Source organism: Paramormyrops kingsleyae, chromosome 14, assembly GCF_048594095.1.
Source record: "Paramormyrops kingsleyae isolate MSU_618 chromosome 14, PKINGS_0.4, whole genome shotgun sequence".
In the NCBI taxonomy this organism is placed as follows: Eukaryota; Metazoa; Chordata; class Actinopteri; order Osteoglossiformes; family Mormyridae; genus Paramormyrops; species Paramormyrops kingsleyae.
The window spans coordinates 10,561,683-10,584,333 of NC_132810.1; the positions used below are offsets into that span (position 1 = coordinate 10,561,683).

Below are 22,651 nucleotides of genomic sequence, written 5' to 3' on the forward strand. Positions count from 1 at the left end.
CACATCTCAATCCCTTAGAGATACTCCCAGCGCACAACTAATTGTAAGTGGGGAGTGAGGACACAACATCGTCATCTGTAGAAAAACAGATGAAGCAGAAAAATACTGCCCGGACATTTTAATAGATCAATAAGTTAATGAGACGTTACTATGAAATGCACAGATAACTTTTTTACTTTAATTAAAGATTAAAAGACAAATGACTCATCGTAAAGTTTCATTCATTAAAAATAAACCATTTCTCTCTGAGTGAAAGCTAATCAAAGGGTGTTATCAGTGTTACAGAATGCTAATCTTAAACGTAGTTCCTCAGAAACCTATACTTAAAATAAGGCAACACTACAAAGTAATGTTGGACGGAATACCGGTTCATACCGAAAACCGTTTTTTTATTATTGTTATGATATTAATTTTTTTATACTGCAATACCGGTTTAAATAGCCTACACAACGTTTGGAAAGTAGTGCAGCTGGAAACTGTTTAAGGGGGGGTCCTTTTTCACTGCTGCACTGCTAAAAATGTACCGTGAAAGATGCGAAACAGAAGATATAGCTGACGCTGGAGTAATGAGATACTGGGGTTGTCAAAAAATCGATTCTCAGATAGTAATCGATATTAAAAATTAGGATGAGATTAGATACTCATTTTCACCATTATTGATAGCAACAGTGTGGTTTTCGCCTCATTCACCACACTTCACACAGCACCACTACAGCGAATGTGCAGACACACACACACACACACACTCGCACAGCCCCTCTCCTCCTCTCAGTAACCACGGAACGCATTAGTGCTGGTTAACACTCACATACCGAGTTGGCCGAACATGGCATATGCTGCAGTTGAAGGCACCTTGCAAGCTGCTTTAGTAAAAAAAGTGCCGTTTGGGAGTATTTTGCAGACAAGCATAGAAAGGCTAAGGATGTTGATAAGCCTCTATGCTAACAGTGCTACAAAGTTGTGACAACGAAGTCAAGTAGCACGTTAAACTTGGAAAAGCATCTTAAAGGCCGACATCCCAGTCTTTATGAGAAATTTCGTGAGGTCAGTAAAGCTCGCGTTCCAGCAATGTTCACTTGTTAACTTGGCACACCTTAACATTAGCCGTGTATCCACAGTATAAGCAGTTAGCCAACAAACACGTTAGCCGTATGTTATCATGAAGGCAGTGGAGAGGCGCAATGGCTAATAATAATGTAGTATAGTTAATGTGGGAACAATGCAAAAATGTAAAACAAAAATGTTTCCTGGAAAATCCTGTAAAATGTGGTACACACCCAGTCATACTTAAAAAAAAAAAAAAAAAAAAAAAAAAAAAAAAAAAAACGTTGTATACTATGAACCCATATAACTTTGAAAAACACCATGATTTTTGGTCATACCGCCCAGCTCTACTACAAAGTTTGAAGATCTGAGTCTCTGTTCCAGAGATACTTTGGTCGTTTCTCCATCAGCCTTTGTGTTACACCATTGAAGCGCCTATTTATGGTTCTGGAGACATACATGTAAACACCGGAATCAAAACAGCATGTTTCCTGCAAGCCAGGTGCTACTCAGTCTTATAACAGGTAATGAGAGTACACTTTGTTGTGTCCCAAGCATATCAAACCATCTCTCCCACCGCACAGGTATTTTCACCTGAAGGGCTTTGGAGAACAAAGCATGATGATTACTACAACACCACCACCACAAACTGAGGAATTTTGCTCTCTCTCTCTCTCTCTGTCTCTGGTATACTTTGCACTTTTCCTCTAAAACCCCTGACTAATGAGAGCATGGCAGGCCTTGTGAATACTCCTACTTAATAAACAAAACCTTCCACAAGCTCAGTTTGCAAGCTGTAGCCCGATCAGGCCCACAGCAGACAAAATAAGGCTACACCCCAACCCCCATGCAATATTTTTTCTAATCAGATTTTAAAGCAAAATCTGTAATTTGGTAGAGGTTCTTGTCATTTCTTGATATGAAATGAAACTACCTGCAAAAAGAGATTCCATATTGAACAGCGGTGGGTTGTTCAAGGGCCTTTAGAAATAGTTTAGGAAATCAATATGCCAAGCGCTTTCAAATTAATCTTATTCCAGCATATAGGTATGACTTTGAAAGCATGTAATAATAATTTAAATTCCCAATAATAATTCAAAAAAATGTATTAAAAAAATAACTAAAGAAAAATATGCCCAAAATATTTATCACATGCAGCTTGTGTGAACATTTACTAGAAATATTTCTCAGTCCTTGGAGAGACAAACAAAATGCAATGTATATCACTAAGTCAATATACATCTTAAATCAAATGGATGAGAAAACTATGACTTTAAACCCAACAGTAATAATAGTGGTCCAACAACTGGTTTCTTTGATGGCAATATTTTAAAGGTCATGAAGAAGATATGCATCACATACTAAACACCGCAGGATATTTGTCTTGCTACATCAAGTGAACTGATTGCACCCTCTACAAAATCTCCACTGCAAACATGGTCCCGTAACCTAACATAGTAATGAAGAAACTTATTCCTAACATTAGCAAGCTCTGGTCAGACGATATAAATACAACTTTAACTTCTGGATATGTTCCTAATCATGATTTGAGACTCCAAGTCGGAGGATATACATAATAAAACTCCTACCTAAAAAAGTGCATACAACGCCGCTATTCTGTAACAGGCCTCATAAACCATTTCATCTAACACTATAAACATGCTGACCAGAGGTAATCTGCCTTTGATGTCCTAATTTTGCCAAGTTAGACATGTCCCTGGGTCAACAATGGAGGGACTTGCTTTCACTTCATTAACCAATCATAGTCTTCATTGTATGACATCACCACATTGGTCCTTTTTTCCCTCACTTTCAAACTCAAGGCTTCCAGCCATTCAGCTGGGGATGGTGTGTGACTCAGTGGGCAAAACCTATATGCATGTGATCGGAATGGTGCAAATTCAAACCGAGTCATTATTATTATTCTTGTTGTCATCATCATCATCATGAAAAAATTGAGGTGTGCCCTTACCTTGCTCCATACAATCTTTGCAGGTATGCATATCCCTGTGTTTTGTCCTTTATGACATGTCCTTTAACAACAGGCATACACAATAAGTCAGGTGCTTTACCAATCTGTGCTGCTTAACAGAAAACACTGGTTTTAATTACTGTGGTGATGTCACACAATGAAGATTGTTATTGGCTAAAGAAGTGAAACACAAGACCCTCCCAGGGACACGTCAAACTCAGTAAAATCAGGGCTTGTGTCCGCCTTCCTTCAGTCTAGTAATGCCTGTGATATGCATCATTCTGTTCAGACAATATCACAGCACCAAAACAAGTGCTGAATAATTAACGACATGCTCCTGTGACAGACATATGCTCAGCGTTTTTGCCCTTTTGGATTGAGGTACTGTTTTTAGCAGATTTGACACAGATTGTCGAACTCAAAAAAAAATAAAAAATAGAAAAGGTTGTTGCTCTCAGCAAGCAGATGCTCGCAAATGAGGCCTTATGTGTCACTATTCACAGCGTGTTTAAAATACTGATGCATCTCTCATATACTCAGTGGTCAGGTGCCACAGTGCTTGGTGTTATGGGTGTTATACTCTGTGAAGATTGGAATTTGGATGAAGGTCCTTCTCAGAGATGGCAGGGGAGGTGTTACTTCAGTCTCGGACCTTCAGCTCAATCTCTATGACTTCTGAGTCCTTACTACTACTTTAACTTCAAATACTTCAGTGTTACAACTGGACCTTTGACTCTAACATTTGATTTATATCTAGGCGTTCAGATTTCCCTCCGTGGACAGCAGTAAAAGTCAGAAATATGCGATCTCTGCACTGGACTATTCTGCTACCCATGCACTCCCCTGAAGTGTCCTATGCTCATCATCTGCAGAATCATCTGCAGGAGCCCTTAAGTGAACGAGTGGAATGATCAGCCCTGCACTCACTTCCGTACAACTGCATTTTCAACGAGCTGGATGAGCAGGGAAGACGTGGGCTAATGCACTTTAAATGCAATCTTGGAACAATTCTGCCTGATCATTCCTGATTCATTTGTTACTTATCTAGTAATCTTAAAAACATTACTGCTCAAGAACAGGGATCAGAAACCAGTCCATACACAGACAAATGTGTTTTGATCAGGGAAAAAAAAAGCAGGCAATGTGTTTAAAGACCGCGTCTGCGATAAAAAATACATTTTGTTCAAAATGTCCATCACAATTAGCCATGGTATTGACCTCTGCTCAAGAAATTAAGAAAATAAAGAGGGCTAACGGAGACAGCACTCCTGTTTTATGAATTAAAATATCAGCCTCTATAAAAGACTCATGTGTTCGTTAGCATGGATTCCAGATTGAAAACATCCCCGCTGTACCTAAAGGTGCGGATTGCATGACTGACCACAAAGTTGACTGTAATAACAGAGGTAAAACATTTTTAAATGGGTGGTAGGCCGAGTGCAGTGGCTGTACACTGAGATTCACCCTCATTGACAGTGACACTGCAGTGACACTGCCCCCTACAGTTAGCTGTGAAGCTGACACGCTACCTTTATTTATATAACTGATGATGATACCCATTTCCCCATCTGGTGTGACCACCTCATCCATGTCAAGAGGGACAATATGAGCTACTTCAGGTTTTATAAACTACTTTAAAACTGAAAGGTTCCTGTGTTTGGCTAATTAGTTCAACTCTTCTTGTGTTTTACTGGTTTGTTTCCGGCATTGATAGAATCATCCAGCTGTTTCACATTAGCATTAGTGACACATGCATGATTACAGGAGACTGACCAATCAGAACTCAGTGCTGAAGTGAAATCTAGCTCATAGTGACGCCTTGACATGCATTAGGTGGTCACCCTATCACCATCACGTACAGAGAGGCAGCTGAGATGGGGTCCAGCTCAGGACAAGATGACCCATCAGAAAAGGACAGGTGGGATTCATCAGTTTTAATTGTGACAGACAAAGCTATGGACCCACTTGCTGCATATATTTAAAATCCAGTACTGGGAGGAGTGAAGACTCTGCATCAAGAATCTCAATTAACATTTCAACCAATTCCACTACTACTCAATGAGAGGGTGGGGCAATTATTACACCCATTAAATTCAGTATGGCCTGATTACTGATAATGAAATCATTGCCAAGAAAAGCAGCCCTGTATAATAGGTGCTGCATTAAGCACTATGATATGATTTACACACAGCTACCAAGTGCTTTGTCAACGGTGCACATACTGTGCATTTCATAAAGCAGCGAACTGGAAAAATCTAATTACACTCACAATTGTATTTCTTCTAGACAATTATCTGTGAAATCCAATGTAGTATATTATGTCACATTAATATGAGAAATTTCTTTCAAAATCCTTCCAAGAGAAACTGCTAATTGCATCTTAGTAAGAAAAATTATGTACAATTTCTTTTCATGGGTATTTTGTGATGTGAACATATGATAGAGGAAAGTGAGAAATTGAAGTGACAAGCTATAGCAACATGATGTTTAGCTCCTGTGGCAACAGTCATTTCTTATTCAGCAAATGTTCAATCTACATTTAGCTGATATGATGGTGGGCTGTCATAAGTTTTAATTGCAGCCTTATTCTATGAGTATTTTAAGTGCTGCTAAAAGTCTCGTATGGGTGAAACCTGTCCGGCTGAGATGATGAGCTGATCGAACGGTGGGCTGCTTGTCACCACTCTTTCAGACAATCAAATGAGATGGAGTTTCAGAGCTGACTATTCGCTTTGATTTATTAATTGACAAAAGCTTACAATAAAGGTTTCATAAAGAGCGAGTTCTCCCATGGAGGATTTAAGGAACAGGTGGCATTAACTATTCACCAGAATATAAATATAAATATTTGTTGTCATACTTTTCTTAGCTGAAATCTTGGAAGGAGCAGGCACTCATATTATGGCTGACCAGTGATATACTCTCATCTACTGTATATATATAACAGTAATATAACAAGGTTCCATGGGCAGGCAAATACCTTGCAGCATTGATCCTGTCTCATCTGATCAAGTAATTGCAGTGGAAGGAGGGAACGTGTAGGTAGCTCTGATAAGCCATATAGCTGACCAGGCCTCAGCCGACACATGAGGTATGATCAATACAGCGTTCAGCTTTTCCCAGACTCTTGCCTACGTGTTCAATCTAGTGCCATAAAAATAATTTATATAGTCAGCAATAAAGAGCTTGGACAATAACCATAATTCAACTTGATCTCCTTAAGCCTCCAAAGACATATCTACAGTTGATGAAAAAAAATGCATGTTTGTTCAAATATGAAAACCACTTTCTGTTATTCTGAAATGGCCTGTTCTGCAACAGTGCTTGACATCTGGTGAAGATCTGCAGAACAAATGAACAAGACACGCTAAATTGCAGACGAGTTAAGCAATTAAAAAAAACATTATTTGTCTTATTAGTAGCAAAACACAGCTGCACCTCAACCCTAGTGCTTAGGCCATCAACTTCTTGAACAAATACTAAGAAAAGCCATTTAAGTAAAATTTTTTACCCTGTCCAGAACAAGCTTGAAGAAAGTACACATCAATAAAACAGTTCCTTGCAAACTTTTATATACTTATTCACTGAATTCACCTAAACCATGTTTTTTTAAACCCCCTCCTACTGTACCTATCACTGAAAGAATGAACTGTGAACCTTCAGACTGTTTCCAGGAAGATGCACCGCGGCACCTACCCACCCACCGATTAGCCATATGGCCACTTGTCAGTCACAGACCTGCTTGAAGAAACTTTCCACTGGGAGCGTTACCGGCTGTTATTGCCCAAGGGAATGCCACGCCATTTGTCTCAGCTATACTGTCCTCCTCCACAGACCCCTAACTACCCCCCCCTGCCCCGTCCCCCCACCCACTGTCATTTGCTTAGTTCTGCAAGTCTTTGCTCTGCCCAAACAGCCCAAGATGCATGTCCTCCATAGTGCTGGTGCTTGGTCCAGGTCCACAGACCAGGTCAGCGCTGCTTCTCTACTGCCCCTCACTCACCAGAAAACATTAATATTTGATTGTGTTCCCACTTGTCTAGTGGCCTAGGAAATGGGTCGTGGTGTAAATGTCACAGTTGCCCTTGGCCCAGGGCTGCATGAATTCGCAAATATCAAGATTGCTTCTGGGTTTATGTAATGCAAATACAATACTGTTCACGCGACGTCACATGGACACTGAAGAGGACCTAATACGTGAAGGAAGCTTTTTATAGATCTGACTGGGCCATCGGCAGATGATCATGGAAGGGGCGTGAAGACAGCAACATTCAGCTAACAAGTTCAATAACTGATATATAAATACATAAAAATAAATAAAAATAAAGAGTAACATCAAAGCTAGAAAGAAAGTTACAAGGAGTCTGTACACCGAACAATAACGACATCAGAAAATTTGTATACCAGATAACATTGACTGTTTACTGACTTTTTAAGCTGAAGACTGCTTACAAGAGAGTAATGCAATACTTTATGTTCATGATATATTCAATAAAAGCAGATTTGTAAAGGAGCAATCTTGCAGCACTTAAAAACTGATTCAATATCAATTTTAAAAAGTACGTACTGACAACTTCCTGCTTTTTCAGGAACACTCAAAATGCTTTTGCATCAAATGTAAAATGATGGATAGTATGATACATTTGCATTCTGCAGAATGTCAAATGATCAGTCTTTGAACAAGCATCCTTGAGAATCAGTGACAGATATGGTTTAGAAGATTGGTTTCACATTTACTTCGCAGAAGTGCCACTAACTTCTAAAGAAGCTAAGATGTAAAATAAAAGACCATCCTCCCCTCCCCAAAGTATATTTTAATGCCTCTACATCTTGTTAAATTCAAGTCTTGGAAACCAACACCCCTAACCTACAGATGTGGGAGACAAAACTATTTAGCATCCTATGTTCTGCAGTTTAAAAAACAACTCGCATAAGGCTGCCACCACGCCGTGCTTCCTCTGCTGTGCTAGAAGACTAAAGTCATATGCGAGCTCCATTTCCAGTTTGAACAAGTCTGCTGGTTTTGTCCCATAAACTCTAACCTTTTGCTGTGGTCCAACAATCTCTGCACTCTGAGAACATGACAGGTTAGATTATTTGCTGCATAAGGGTATTATCTTGCACTATTTGCAAGATAACACAAAATTGTGTTGAGCTAGTAAAGAGGAGTGAAACTAGCCCAAGACTTGTGTTCTTGGCAGGGATCAGCAGAGTGACTCCCTGGACTCGTGCCCCTTCCAAGCAGCAATCTGGGAGGGCGGCACACAAGACCAACCACATGTTTTTACAGTTTTTTTTATGATGAGGAAATGAAGCAGGAGTAGATTTCTCGGGATCTTGTTTACAAAAAGAGTGTGAGCCCTCAGGAAGCTGGCAGCAGGAAGCCCTGCCGCTTATCAGAAGCCCAGCTGTGCCGACAAGCAGAAGCTCGCATTATGCAAACTGCCGCTGAGAGGACGGTGCTGGGCAGAGTCACGGCCACACCTCCGCCCTTCCATTCCTGCACAACAGCAGCACAATCTGCTCTGAGCGCCGCGTGGGCCCAGCCCTGCCAGGCCTGCACATCTGTGACCTATAGCCAGAGTGATTTCCAGTCCCAGTCCCATCCTATTGGTCACCTACCGACTGGTGGATTTTGTCCTCCAGGTCCTGATTGATTCTCTGCAGTGCTGCATAACTGCTCTGTATTCTAAATGGAGGAAGACAGAAAAACACATATGAGGCCATTAATCCAAAGCCGTGCGAACACATGGGATCAAAGACCCGGCCACAAAATGGAATTGCGCTTACACAAGAAAGTGTACCAAGTGTCCACAAATAAGTCTTCCGCAGCACCCACAACCACAACACGTTTAACTTCACTCTGAGAGAAGGAGCTGTAACAGACTTCTGATTAAAATGAGCCATTATGAGTATTCATGACTCAGCCGGAAGGAAGCAGCTGAGCTAAATTATAAAATGGTAATCTTAAAAGTTCCAGACTAACTGAAGTACAAAACAGCATTTCTGTCTTATGATATTCGAAGATTTAGTTAAATGAACCACCATCACTATTATTAATAAATCTGTTTGTTTACGGAGGACCAGTAGTGGGACAAGCTAACAGAGGGGTTACAGTGATGGGCCCTCCTCTGGTTTCTGGAGACAAGTGTGAGAAATCTGGCAATTTTCAAAAGAAATTGCAAGTGTGGCATTAAAAATTGAGCCAGGAAGTGGCTGTGAGAAGGATCATAAAGACACCAGCACACTGATGAATTAATCTTCTGTTCCTCACGAGGGCTTAACAATGAACACTTAGTGCAATGACAACATTGCTTGCAGGCTTTAAGTTCCCCCTGCCCAGCCTGAGCCTGAAACTCATCTTGTATCCATCTGACTGATCGCTCTACTCTCTGCATGTGAAGATGCTCTGGGCAGAAGCTGAGCAGGAGGAAATGCACACCGTGCTGGGAGGAGAAGACTCTTCTGCCAGTGACCTGTCTCAACTGTCACCCTCCCCGAACACAAACCTAACCTTGTGTCACATAGCCGACAGCAAAATGGCCAGAAACAAGAAGAAGAAGAAAAAAAACCTGACTGGAAATTCTAAAATATACATTAGTAAGCTAGACTCCATAAAATCTGTTCATCTACATCTTAACAAGGCAGGGTACAGGGAAGAAGTGTTAGATTTAGTGACTTGCCTCTCTTGTGGCAGTTTTGAATGCGTGACTGTATTAAAAAAAAAAATCATGAATATATATATATATATATATATATATATATACACACACAGACACACACCCACACACACCCAGAAGAGGAAAGGAGTCAGTCTGCTCTTGGGCTTTGTCCGTGGGAGAGCACAGGTTGCAAAGAGCTCTCTCTACAGACAGACCATGCAACTTTGAAACCCAAGGTGGGACTTACCATAGGCTTTCAAAGCAGAGCTTGGTGTAACTGAATGGGGTGTCCAATAAGAAATGTCCTAAACATGTCTGCAACTCCCACCCACTCTGGGTTTCAAAGCCTTGTTTTTCATACCACAAGCCTTTTAGATCAGAGTGCAGTAACATACTATTTCCAGAGGAATGTAGATGGATGACCAGAAAATGTGCATGGGACAGTTAGACAGGAATGGCGAGAGCCCAAGCCTGCCTACCGGCGCAGTTTGTCAGTGAACTTCTCCAGCTCCTCCTGGGCACGGCGAAGCTCCGTCTCCAGGTACTGCCGGGTGGAGTCGAACTCTGTCTCCAGCACCTCCAGCTTGTGGGTGGTGTAGGACAAGCGCTTGCGCAAGTCCTCCTTCTGCTCCTGCAAGGTGCTGTTCAGGTGACAGAAATGCACAGGGTCATGGGAGCTGCTGACCGGTGCCGCCCCAAAGAGTCAGACCACACGTCAGCCACTTGCAAGCACACCAATGAGGTACTGTCCCCAATCTGCCACTTGGCTGCATATCACATGATGTTTCACAGACAACAGACTGGAGATCAGCCCTGTGCAGCGATGGACAAACACATGACGTATGAGATTAAGGTTCACAGATGTCCATGCTGTAATGGTGGTGAGACAGCAAAGAGCTGAACCTCAAAGTGCCTTGTTTAAGGAGCAGGTCGCCAGGAGACATGGACGACTACCGAACAAAGACTGCAATGGCAAGATGTTTTTTCCCCCCACTACTGTCCAGTCTACAGGAGTAATGGAAACCCGGCTCAAACTCTTCTCCCATGTAGTATAACCTGCTCACATAGCAAAACCTAAAAGACAAAATGTTTCTGTTGCTCACAATAAATGGTGTATTTACAGTATAGGACAGCATGTACACCATGGCAGATTCCAGAAAGTGAAACTGGACAGATACACTTTAGACATTGTTTAAAAAGTGGCAACAATGATGACTCTCCCAGTACAAAACCCAACCTTACGACTATGAGACTGAGCTTTTTACTGGTCTGGCCAGTCACTCCTGTACATTCATTGTGAATCAGTTGCCCCCTGCACCTCCCAGGGGGAGGAGTTTCAGGAGCTCAGTAATAAGTTCGATGGCAGGGAATCTCCAAAATAACAACACAATGTCCCACAATAGATCCATCTGCCTCTTAGCAGAACACTTCAGCAATTACTTCCCCAACAGCCATCCCTCACAAAGTACCATCCTCTGCCTCCACATTAATGTAATTTCTTCTGGGCACTCTGTTATTGTTGTGGGAGGAGAGACTCATGACATACGTGCTCCAGGTGCACATAGCTCAAATCTAGGGAAATTATGAGTCTTGCAAGCAGCGCTGGGGGAGAGGTAACTGACACAATTCCATTGACAAAAACCCAGGCATGACACCAGAGGGACAGGAGGACTTAAGGACAAATACATCCAGAGCTGGGTCAAGGACGTCGTAGAATGTAGAGGATTAGTCACGACTGCTCCACAGCAGCCCCTCCTTTGTGTAGACTGCTGTCATTGTGGCATTTGAGGCTTTCAGAGCCAATTAATTGGGTAGAGGCTGGAGACCCACTTGTGCAGATGGAGAAGATCTCATTCTGAAATCTGTGCCTCCAGGGTTCAGCTTCTGGGATTTCCACACTGCGAGTCAGCAGAGATCCACAGGAGGCAGGATGAGATATTTTTGCACATGTTTCGTAGTTTCCAAAACTGGAATTTGAGCAAACTGTCACAGTAACATATTGTAACATTGCTGGTGTATGGAAGGTGTGTTAAATATATCACTGCACTTGTATAACTGAGGTATATCTCTGTATGCCTGAGATCTGTATCTTTGTAAAGACATTCAAAATGTACTATTACTGTAATTGTGGGTAATGATAACACACAATCAAGATGGCGCTAAAACCAAAACTAAAGAAGCAACACCTTGAATTAAAGTCATGTCAAATATCTGTGTGTCACATTCACTGCTCTTAATTCAAGTGGGACTAAGATACAATAACAGTAGATATTTTATGGAAATACTAATTTAATTTGGCTGCTGTTGCACCAGTGCTTTATCGAATTGCACAAGCAACACACTGTGGCTCCTTCTTTCCATTTTCACAGACCCCTTCATACGATTAAGCTATGGTATCAAATTAGGCTAGCGGTAACGCAATAAAGATGGGCTGCGAGCCAGGAGAACAGGCCACAGGCTTGGTTCTCTTCTATTAAGGGACATACCCTGCAGATCTGCACATATTTCCCAACAGGAAACAACAGAATATTTTTCACGACCTTCCTTCTAGTGCTCTGGACCAAGCTCCACTCTTCCTGCCTTAATGTGACATCTGCAGTATTGATGAGCACAGCTAATGGCTTAGAGCACCGTCCATCTGTGGTATCTACAATGCATCTGTTCTCACAGACAGGGACGAAGGTCGCACAATGCCGAGGACTCTGTGTGTGAGCAAGATAGCATCTAAAAACCAGACCCTGACTACGAGGTTACACGATAAGAAAATGTTAAGTTAAATCCGGCAGGGGAAATTAAAAACTTTATGCTAGGCTAGAAAACTGTCTTCCCAATCTAAGCAGATCTATCTCCCCACAAAGAAAATCAAAGAGCAGTTTTATGATGAAGATGGAAGCATGGATGGGCGTTTGAAACAAAATAGCATAAACAGAGTGAGCAAAAAATCCAAGGTGAAATGAGCTGCTTGAGCAGAATTGCGTTGCTGAGGCAGACTCGGGGGTCTGCAGTGAAAGACGGAGACAGAATGGTAACGAGTCTTCCACTAGCGCTGGGAATCGGGGAGCAGCATCACGACGCCCTGAGTGAGAGACAGTGAGACGGGCAGAGGGCTTCTGTAGAGCCACGCACTCCGGAGGATTGCGCTAACAACCAGGGAAGGCCGGGCCTGGCCTTCTGTTTAGCGGAGGGAGGGAACTGTGCACAGAGGGACTGCAGCTGGCGATGAGGCGCGTGCATGCAGCTCGTACGTGCAGGACCGAGGACCTCCTATGGAGATACGGCCATATGTAAGAAAAGACCGGCAACTGCAGTAACGTGAGAGAGGACTTTCTGTGTGCGTGTGGGGAGGGGATGGTAGAGATACACCGCAGCTGAGTCACAGAGCCTGTCTCACATCATCAGACGACGGTGGGGGGGGGGGAGGGATTGTGGGGATACACCGCAGCTGAGTCACAGAGCCTGTCTCACATCATCAGACGACGGTGGGGGGGGGGGAGGGATTGTGGGGATACACCGCAGCTGAGTCACAGAGCCTGTCTCACATCATCAGACGACGGTGGGGGGGGGGGGGGATTGTGGGGATACACCGCAGCTGAGTCACAGAGCCTGTCTCACATCATCAGACGACGGTAGGGGGGGGGGGGGGGATTGTGGGGATACACCGCAGCTGAGTCACAGAGCCTGTCTCACATCATGAGACGCCGGGGGGGGGGGGGGGGGGATTGTGGGGATACACCGCAGCTGAGTCACAGAGCCTGTCCCACATCATCAGACGACGGTGGGGGGGGGGGATTGTGGGGATACACCGCAGCTGAGTCACAGAGCCTGTCCCACATCATCAGACGACGGTGGGGGGGGGGGATTGTGGGGATACACCGCAGCTGAGTCACAGAGCCTGTCTCACATCATCAGACGACGGTGGGGGGGGGGGGGGGATTGTGAGGATACACTGCAGCTGAGTCTCAGAGCCTGTCTCACATCAACAGACGACGGTGGGGGGGGGGGGGGGGATTGTGGGGATACACCGCAGCTGAGTCACAGAGCCTGTCCCACATCATCAGACGACGGTGGGGGGGGGGGGGGATTGTGGGGATACACCGCAGCTGAGTCACAGAGCCTGTCTCACATCAACAGACGACGGTGGGGGGGGGGGGGGGGGGATTGTGGGGATACACCGCAGCTGAGTCACAGAGCCTGTCTCACATCATCAGACGACGGTGGGGGGGGGGATTGTGAGGATACACTGCAGCTGAGTCTCAGAGCCTGTCTCACATCAACAGACGACGGTGGGGGGGGGGGGGGATTGTGGGGATACACCACAGCTGAGTCACAGAGCCTGTCTCACATCAACAGACAACAGCTTTCACCAGGAAACCAATTCACAGCTGAATGAAAACTTGACCCCCTAATTAGGAGCTGGATAACAGTCCCAGCATCTGTTCCATGGAAAAGGAACAAGCCGTGTGCTGTTCCTTGGAGGAGGAGGGCAGTTATTACCAGCAGAGGTTACTCCAGACAAGGAATGATAAAGGGCATAATGAAGAAAAAAGCATCAGACACAAATGTTTGATTTATGAGTGGTGGATGAAGTGTTTTTATATAGCCGGCTCTGCCAATTACTGTGAGCTCGTCTAGATTCCAGGCAGGTCTTTCCCACCTCTGTGATACAAGCAGGAACAAGAAGTCGAGCCGATAAGACATACAGTAAGTGAAGGTGGGGGTGGCTTGCCCACTATGCAGGCAGGGGATCGCAGCCTGGTTCGCTGACACCTAAGCAGCTGCACTGCATTCTAACGAAGGCGGCTAAAGTGCGTAAATGTCACAGGATCAAGCTTCACATGGTCACCACACTCCGCTGTGCTGACAGTCATGCACAAACGTGAGAAGGCTACTGGGTTTTATTATTGTTGGTATGTCAGAGTGACATTGTCAGACTGCAGTTGTAGGCACAGGGACCACAGTGAAAGATATGGACATCAACATGCCGTTCTTGCATGACTGGCCCGAGCCAGGAGCTGACTTGCATGCTGATGGACAGCGACATGATTGGAAGGCCTGGGTGGAGCACAGGTGACAGGTCTGGGCATGAGGACCACAAAATGAAATCTACGACAGATGTCTCTCCCCACTGCTCTTACCTCTTTTTCTGATGCTTACAACCATTTCTGGGGTTTTTTACAGCCGTTTTCCCAATATATATTTTTTTCATATTTTCTCTTTGTGCTGACTTTCATGTGTGATTTACTTTCTGGATAAGAAGATGATGCCCGATTCTGGATTCTAAGATGGCCTCCCTTGCTTCCTCCTAAGGGGATTATGTTCTCCCTGCGGAGTTTGAGAGTAGTTGTCTATCTGTGTTGATCCTGCCAACAGAGCAGAGAAACAGGATTGGAGTCACGAAAATAATCAAGTCCCTTCATCGGTATCTTTGCCACATATCGGTGTGAATCACTATTCTCAAATGCAAACAGAGCTAATCAAAATCTCAGAAGGAAAGATGTGCATGGCAGTGATCTGTCCCTGCCGACGGCCAAACAAAGAAAACAGTCACCTGAAGTAGGAAACTCTGGATACCATCTAATATACATGCACACAGACATGCAGATAAAGCAGAACCATTAGTAATTCTTTAAGCACAATTACATGATTAATTAGACAAGTCATATTTGCCTCAGAATATCTCAAACTGTATGGAAAGAGTCGAATTAAATATATAAAACTGGTAACATTTCCCAAGCACTTTGGCCAAGAAGCCGCTACCACAAAGTCAAGAGAAGGTCAAGATCATTTTGCGTAAAACTGGCCATTTTGCACAGTTACACAGCTGACACAACCTATCCATGATGGCCCATTACATTTCTTATAGAAGGAAACAGAAAACAGATAAAACAAGCAGGGAATTCCTCTAAAGCAAATGTATGAGATTAAGTGCACTGCAAAAGCCTTCCAGACCAACAGACCCATAGCCTGACCAGGCTGTTGGTAGGACGAAGATGACATTATGGACAATCGAAAGCTTCCATTTTCAAATACTGCCCTGAGTGTAGTTCACAATCAGTCATATGTCCAAGCAGGTCATTTTTCATATCAGCCTCTTGCAAACAGCAACTAATGGAGTACCAATTCTTTAACATGTATCATGCTGATGTTTTCCTTGTTCAATCTACAGGATACTCTAATCCCTGAACCATAAAGATAAAGAACAAACATCATTACAGACCATGACCCTGTTAGCATGAAGTAAACTACTTTTGTTGACTGAAGTTGGGCAAATTGACAGTGAACAGATCCAGTGATGGAAGGATGCAAGGTGCGAGTGAGTATGACACTGGCTGAAACATGCATAACTGCTCTGACACCTGAGTTGTGACACATGCGTCATCACCGCTGGCAACGCATGTAGCTACTGCTGATCTGCTGGCCGCAAGTGTCAGGTGTCAGGCATCCAGTGTTGCAGTGTAATGCCGGTCTTAACGAGGACAAACTAGCACAAATTAAAACGCCAGCTGGAGCTGTGATATGCAGCACTGACGGCTCGTCTTTATAACACTGTAACTTTAACCCTGTCGTTTAATCCTGACCTTCATTACTGTCTGAAGGCAGGTCTTTACAAGATAGTCAACTAGACCCCATATCAGCAGCATCAAGGGCCCCTCTGCACAATCTGCGACTAACATCCATGTGAAAAATCAATGTCTGCTACCCAGAGACCAGTGATAAATTCTTATTATTGTCCACCGGGGGCAGTCTCCGACCACTGCGCTTCCACCCACTCCATTAATTCTGCATGACAGGCAAATCAGCTATTGGGGAATCCCTGCAGGGCTAGCATCCACATGAAAGGGCACATGATTATTGGTGGATTACAAACTGTGATGGGTCTAGGAGAAGCCAAAATTCTGCTATATGATTGAACTTTATTTGTGCAACAGGTATGGAGTTTTTTTATGGGGTACTTCGAAATTGCTCATGGTGTGTGATAAGGAGTCAATATCCTGTAACGAAATGGCATCCCCCCAGGGTGCAGCCCTGCCTTATGCGCTGTGCTGCCTGGGATGGGCTCCAACACCCCCAACGGATGGATGGATGGATAAAAAGCCACAAGCTAAAACTAAAATTCACTTATCACATTGTAGTGGTTGTTTCCCTTCAAATTAAATGAGAGTGTAAATCAATGTTAAAAAACAGAACAAGGCCAGTGTATGGAGTCTCTGAAATAACTTACAGTGCAAAGTCAGGTTTCCTATCTTGTAGACACACTGGGCTCAGCAGATTCTGACAATAAAGAGCAATTTTCAGTTTAATATAACCTACCAAAATTAGAAGAAAGTCACCAAACAGTCTACACACTTAATACAGGCACAGCTCTCATCTTTCCCCAGACCAGTGCTGCTTATGATGAAATATAAATGACAAAAAAGCCATCCTAATAATCGATAGAGGTATTCCTATGAGAGAGGGAGACCTAATCGCTGTAAAAGGCACCGCAAGATGCTCCTCTCCGGTACACAGAATCTGCAGAACAGCCGCCGTTAAGGTGCTAGGTAGCACGGGGCCCCAGCAGCCTCACTGCCTGCCTCTCGTTCCGGTGACACAAAAACAAGAGAGAACGGTGGGAGTACAAGGCAAATATACTGCGGCTGTCTCCTATTGGTGGAGAACGGAGCCCAGTGAATAAACCAGCATGAGGAAGGTGGGGATCCTTCTCCCGAAACCTGCTCCGCTGCCACTCCAGTGACGAACAGATGCATCAGAAGTGTGAGAAACCCAGACAGTGCCAGTCCAGTGAAGCCCAGGCGCATCCTCTCGGTTTTCAGCGGGACAAATAAACAACCTGATTTTTACATGCCAGCGACGTGTCCATCTCTGACATTTAAGAGGAGGCAGGCTGCTCTTTAAGATGCGATAAAAGCTCTGTGTGACTCACATCAGCATTATAACAATAATAAATAAATAAATACGATTCCCATCCTTGGTTCTTTTGTAAAATGCTCCCCTCGCAAAGCCACTGTACAGATTTATGCCTCTGATTCAATTCAAAGCAATTTCCCCTTTCTGGATAATGGTATATGGTATGTTTGGGTAAACAAATTTATTACACAAAATATCTGTGGCATTTATAATGGTTATTGTGGTGAGGCCCTTATCATGGCATGAATCACAGGCTACTGAATTATAAACTGAGACCCTCACCCTTTTCCTGCATTCATCTCACTCATATCCACATGATGACTTTGCTTCTGGGCTTAATTATGACCAAACATCCCCCGTTTCCACTAAACTTCTGCTAAAAGGGCACAAGGATTCAGGATCTCTACACGAGCTCCGCGCGGGGAGGCTAAATTAAAGCAGTGCCTGCGGATGATAAACAAAATGGCCTCGCAATATGTTACCAGGGCAACATAATAAGGATCTCTGAAGTTTTTAAGTGGCCACAAAGTTATTACTTTACTGCATGTCAACCTGCTGTCAGCCATGTCCCAGTGGATCCACTTTTAAGGATCCCAGAGGATTCTCCCCTCCATTGGTATCCTGTCTACCTGTTAACACTTCCATTGAGCTCACCAAAAGGCACAAGGCGCAAAAATACTGTTATGATAAAATGGGAAGAAAATAATAGGGAGGAAACGGACGGTGCTACTTCAGCATTGCCTTGTGAAAGGGTGGAAGCCTACATTTGCTTTATTGGGCCAGGAAACATGGATGGGTCTCGGCTCTTCATTAGAGCATAATCTGTTCATTAAAGGCTGATGCTGAATTGGCGAACAGAAGATCACAGCAGCACATGTGAATGTAGGCAAACATTTACTAAAATGTTACGCTGTCTATCAATAGATTTTTAATGGGGACGTTTGTTGCCCGAAACTGAATGGAAGATTTTGGGCAAAAAGCTTTTCTTCTCCAATCCTCAGTAAACCATATGATAAGAATGTCAACTTTTTCAGCTCATACCAAAAGCAGATGTTTACGTTTCTATTCTTACAACTGCCTTGGGCACAGAGAAACAGGAAGCTGTCAGTGATTGGCCACATGGAATATACTTCCTGTTTAGCTGCAGGGATTGTGGCCAGGGGAATTAAGACAGATGGTGATGGTCACTCATCACACAGCCCAGTGCAAAAAATCCTCCACAAAAATCTCAACACTCATTTTTAAAATAGTTCCTTGAAAAAAATATTCAATATTCATACTTAGCTTGTTAATTCCGAGCTCCAGATATTTGTTCATCACATCATAAGACAGTCATGGTAGCAAGAAGATACGTAATGCAATAAGAATGCCTCATTTAATAATGGCTGGCTTCCAAATTTAATTTAAAGAACCCAGGTGAATAGCTTTCTGTCTTACGGGAAGCTCTCGCAAGTAACGACACACATGCCAGCATCATGATTCAACTGGAAATTTACCAGACAGTCAGCAGATGACAAGTGGTCTCTAGCCACAATGCCAACATCTGCTGGCTGCCAGTTTTATTGCCAATTTGCGAGACGTACAGCGGCTGACGTCATCAGCTTACAGATCAAAGCTAGTGTTCGCCCTTTTCGCATGAAGGGTCAAACTGTCCACATGAAAATTAGTCATGGTGGAGTGACGGTGGATGGTCCATCATGGACATGACGAGAAGGATCACCATGAAATCCATCTGATTACATATCAGTACCCTATACAGTATATTCCAGCATTACTTTAACTGGGGACATATTTCCCTCACATAAACTATAATTATCAGGCAATATCATTGTACTACTTCAGTCAACAATGTCAGAATGTACAGTACAATAGTAGACAATTTTCAAACTGCAGCTTTTCATTTATAGACCCTTCTATCCTTCAGACATTCTAACACAATTCAATTTGTCTATTATAGTTAGCTGATGATGATATTTCACTGCTGGTGCCTTAGGATTTCAGTGCTGCGGTTTTCTGTAATAAGCATAAATTCAGAAACAGAGGGTTCTCAGACTAGTGACTGTCCACACATGTGCATGAGTCAAGACTTCCAGTCAGCAATTTGCCAGCCTTTTGCAAAACGCCAAGTACTGGGTCTGTTATCATGGAAAATTTCCATAAAGACAAGTGCATACATTTGAATACCATAAAACAGTGATGCTCTACAAATATCAGATGCATTTGAAAATCCAAAAGTGCATGACTTTTGCCTTTTGCCTTTTAGCCTGGAGGTACCTTAGATTACATGTTTTGCACCTTGTTTTCTGGACCTGCAGCTCCATGCCATCATAAAACAGACTAAGGCTGCCGGAGTAGATCAACCATAGCTCTGTGGCTTCTGATATTTATTATATGGCTAAAATTTTTGCTTCAGTTCTGAGTTGAGAAGCTTGAAAAAAATTTAGAAAAATAATTGAGGAGGAGAAGGGAGAATTGCAAGCATATCATGGAATATAATTTCTGAAATATTTCTTTAAAAGAAGCTACCAAACTCTCTAACAGAAATGTAGGTCTCATTAAGCCATGTGCACAAAGACTGGAGTTCCTGAACCGAAAGGCAGAAAAATCAAAACTTATAGTTAAGAGAGCAACTTCAAGGTGTAGCTGTTTTCAGTGGCTGCATTACATCAGGCTCGGAACTGTAGTGATAAATCTGAAGCTGGAGCAATGGGGACCTGGCATACCTTCCTGCCTGGCTCTCCCAAAGCTGGGGGCTGACAGAACGATGGATTGCACAACGTCCCGGTCTGCAAGCTGACACACTAGCAGATCTTCCTGCAGACCTCCCCCCCCCCCAGCCATAAAGCCATGCCACCATTGCTCCTAAAATCCATCTTCGATGGAATGATTGTGGGTAGAGGGCAGGGGATTGGGTTTAAACACCAGTTCCAGCCAGCCTAACTGACAGATCTAAAGGACTTGTCCATATAGGGATTATGCAAAGCTCAGTCTTTCCTCAAAGGTTTATTCAATCTATAATATCCATCAGGGCAGGCTCCCGAAATGACCCCTCAAAAGGGGAAAGGCTACAAATTTTGGGCTCCCTGACAAAAACTCACCCTGAGCCTATATACCCAGACTTCTGGAATTTTCCAGAGCCCCTGTCCACATCTGGGCTATGCTGCCCCTGTCCATCAGCGAAGGTTACTCATAACTATATAAATTACAGCACATGAGAGGCAGAGGTGGGCAAATGATTTTCTTGGAAAGAGACAGAAATCAGGTCCATTTGGTCTGAGCCCCGTTGGAGACGCACTGTGTGATCTAGACCGTGTCGAGCACTTCAGGCAAGCATCTTTGCGGGCGAAGGGCCACAAAGGGGATATGAGATTCACCGTGCGAGTGCAGCTTGATGAGTTAGTAAAATGTTATGAGACGTATGGTGTCGTGAAGAGGCAGGAAGATGGGTGCTGTGGGGATTCACGGTGAGAGCGTCGTCTTCCAGCCAAGAGAGCTTTGACGGTTTCACTCCAGACAAGTGTGAGACTGCTAGGTCCTTTCTGAAGACACAAACACTAGCTTCCACACTACCAAGGCGGTGATTCTGCAAAATTCTTCTCATTACTGTATTTTTATGAGCATATCTTCTGTCTTTCTCTCAACTAATCACAGCCAACTAATCACTAGCCAACTTGTCCAAGTCTGGACTACCAGTAGTAAACTATAGCTGAAGGCCTGATTTAAAAAATAAAATAAAAAAGCGCAAACTTTTTGTCCATGTAAAAAGCACAACTTACCTTATTTAATGCACACTTTGGATGGGACTCCTCGGAACCTATCTACTGTCTTGTTCAATGCCATCACAACCAAGTAAACAGAAGTATCCTGTCACCTCACTGGCCAAATGCTGCCATCTTTGCAAGACGGAGGTGGGTAGAACACACTGATTACTCCGTGTTCCATATTACAAAGAAAAGTCTATTGAAATTCAACACCCTAACGAGAATGAACGCTCAGCAGTTATTGACAGACAGAATGCAAGTGGTGGGGCATTCAATGGAATCTCACAAGTGTGAATACACCTGGTGTCATTATCACTAGCGCTGGCATGCAGCAGCAGCATCATTAGTAACCCAGCGAGCGACGACCATTTTTCACTTAATTTGCAGACGGAGTGCCTTGACTCATTAACAGCAGTGCCTGGCTGACGGTACACTGAGAAAATCAACACGTTGTAAGACCACATGTTAATCTTCTGCCACCAAAAAGACACAAAAGAGCAGAATGCAGAGCCAGCTTACAGGAGGCAATGGAGAAATCCTACATAGCCAATCCAGAATGACAGAGATTTCATCCCCAGACTGTCATAGTCCATTAAAACCCAGCCCTCCTCCATTTGGCTAACAGCAAATTCAGCATATTTCTTGGCTTTAAATGGGTTGTGGGAAGAAAAAACGGGCTGGTACAAGACCTTGAGGAAAGCACAAGAGAAAATTATGAAGGAAAATTCTGAATTACGCCACTTAACACTAAATTGCGATAATAGTAGTCAGAGATACTACAGTTAATAGTCACATAGGTGACTGTTTAACATAAGACTGTGAAAGTTTTACATAACAGCCAAAACACTATCTAGAAATAAAGAGACCCCTAACATTTCAACACATTTCTCCTCGGTGCTCCAATAATGTTTGTTAAATACAAAAACTTTTATTCCTTGGCACAAAAGCAGAAAAATCCATCTGACAGACACAACCTCTGAAAATAACACAATGGTACGGAAACCACAATAGGCAAGTGGAATTAAGGTAAACTTCCTCCAGTTCCCCGGTGATGACTAATCCTTTCAGAGAATTGAGGCGCCTCTTCCTGTAGGTTTAATTAAAACAGTGTGTGCTGCTGGAGTGTCCTGCAAGGAAGGCCGGCTTTGCTGGGGGGGGGGGATCCCTTTGTGCCTTCAAAATGATAACATTCCAATTAACAAAATGACAAGATTAGGGTTCATAGGGAATCAAAGACTTCCTCAAAGAGACGAGATAGAGTGCTATTAATCTCTGGATTGCAGTCTGTCGGAAGTCAGCTGGGA

The 22,651-nt window shown here is 43.5% G+C and overlaps 2 protein-coding genes across 11 annotated transcripts in view; both read right to left on the reverse strand.

Moving 5' to 3' along the window:
* wars1 (tryptophanyl-tRNA synthetase 1) overlaps positions 1-22,651 on the reverse strand; it is a 111,754-nt gene that overhangs the window by 53,339 nt on the left and 35,764 nt on the right. The window lies entirely within an intron of this gene.
* begain (brain-enriched guanylate kinase-associated) overlaps positions 1-22,651 on the reverse strand; it is a 206,096-nt gene that overhangs the window by 11,424 nt on the left and 172,021 nt on the right. For all 10 annotated transcript variants that reach the window (XR_011982586.1, XM_072699296.1, XM_072699297.1 and 7 more), the window contains 2 exons: positions 10,158-10,319; positions 8,639-8,705 (listed from right to left, as the gene is read on the reverse strand). Coding sequence is in view for 9 of the 10 variants with exons in the window: in XM_072699296.1 (XP_072555397.1) it covers positions 8,639-8,705; positions 10,158-10,319 (229 nt within the window). In the remaining variant the exon portion in view is untranslated. The remainder of the gene's footprint in view (positions 1-8,638; positions 8,706-10,157; positions 10,320-22,651) is intronic.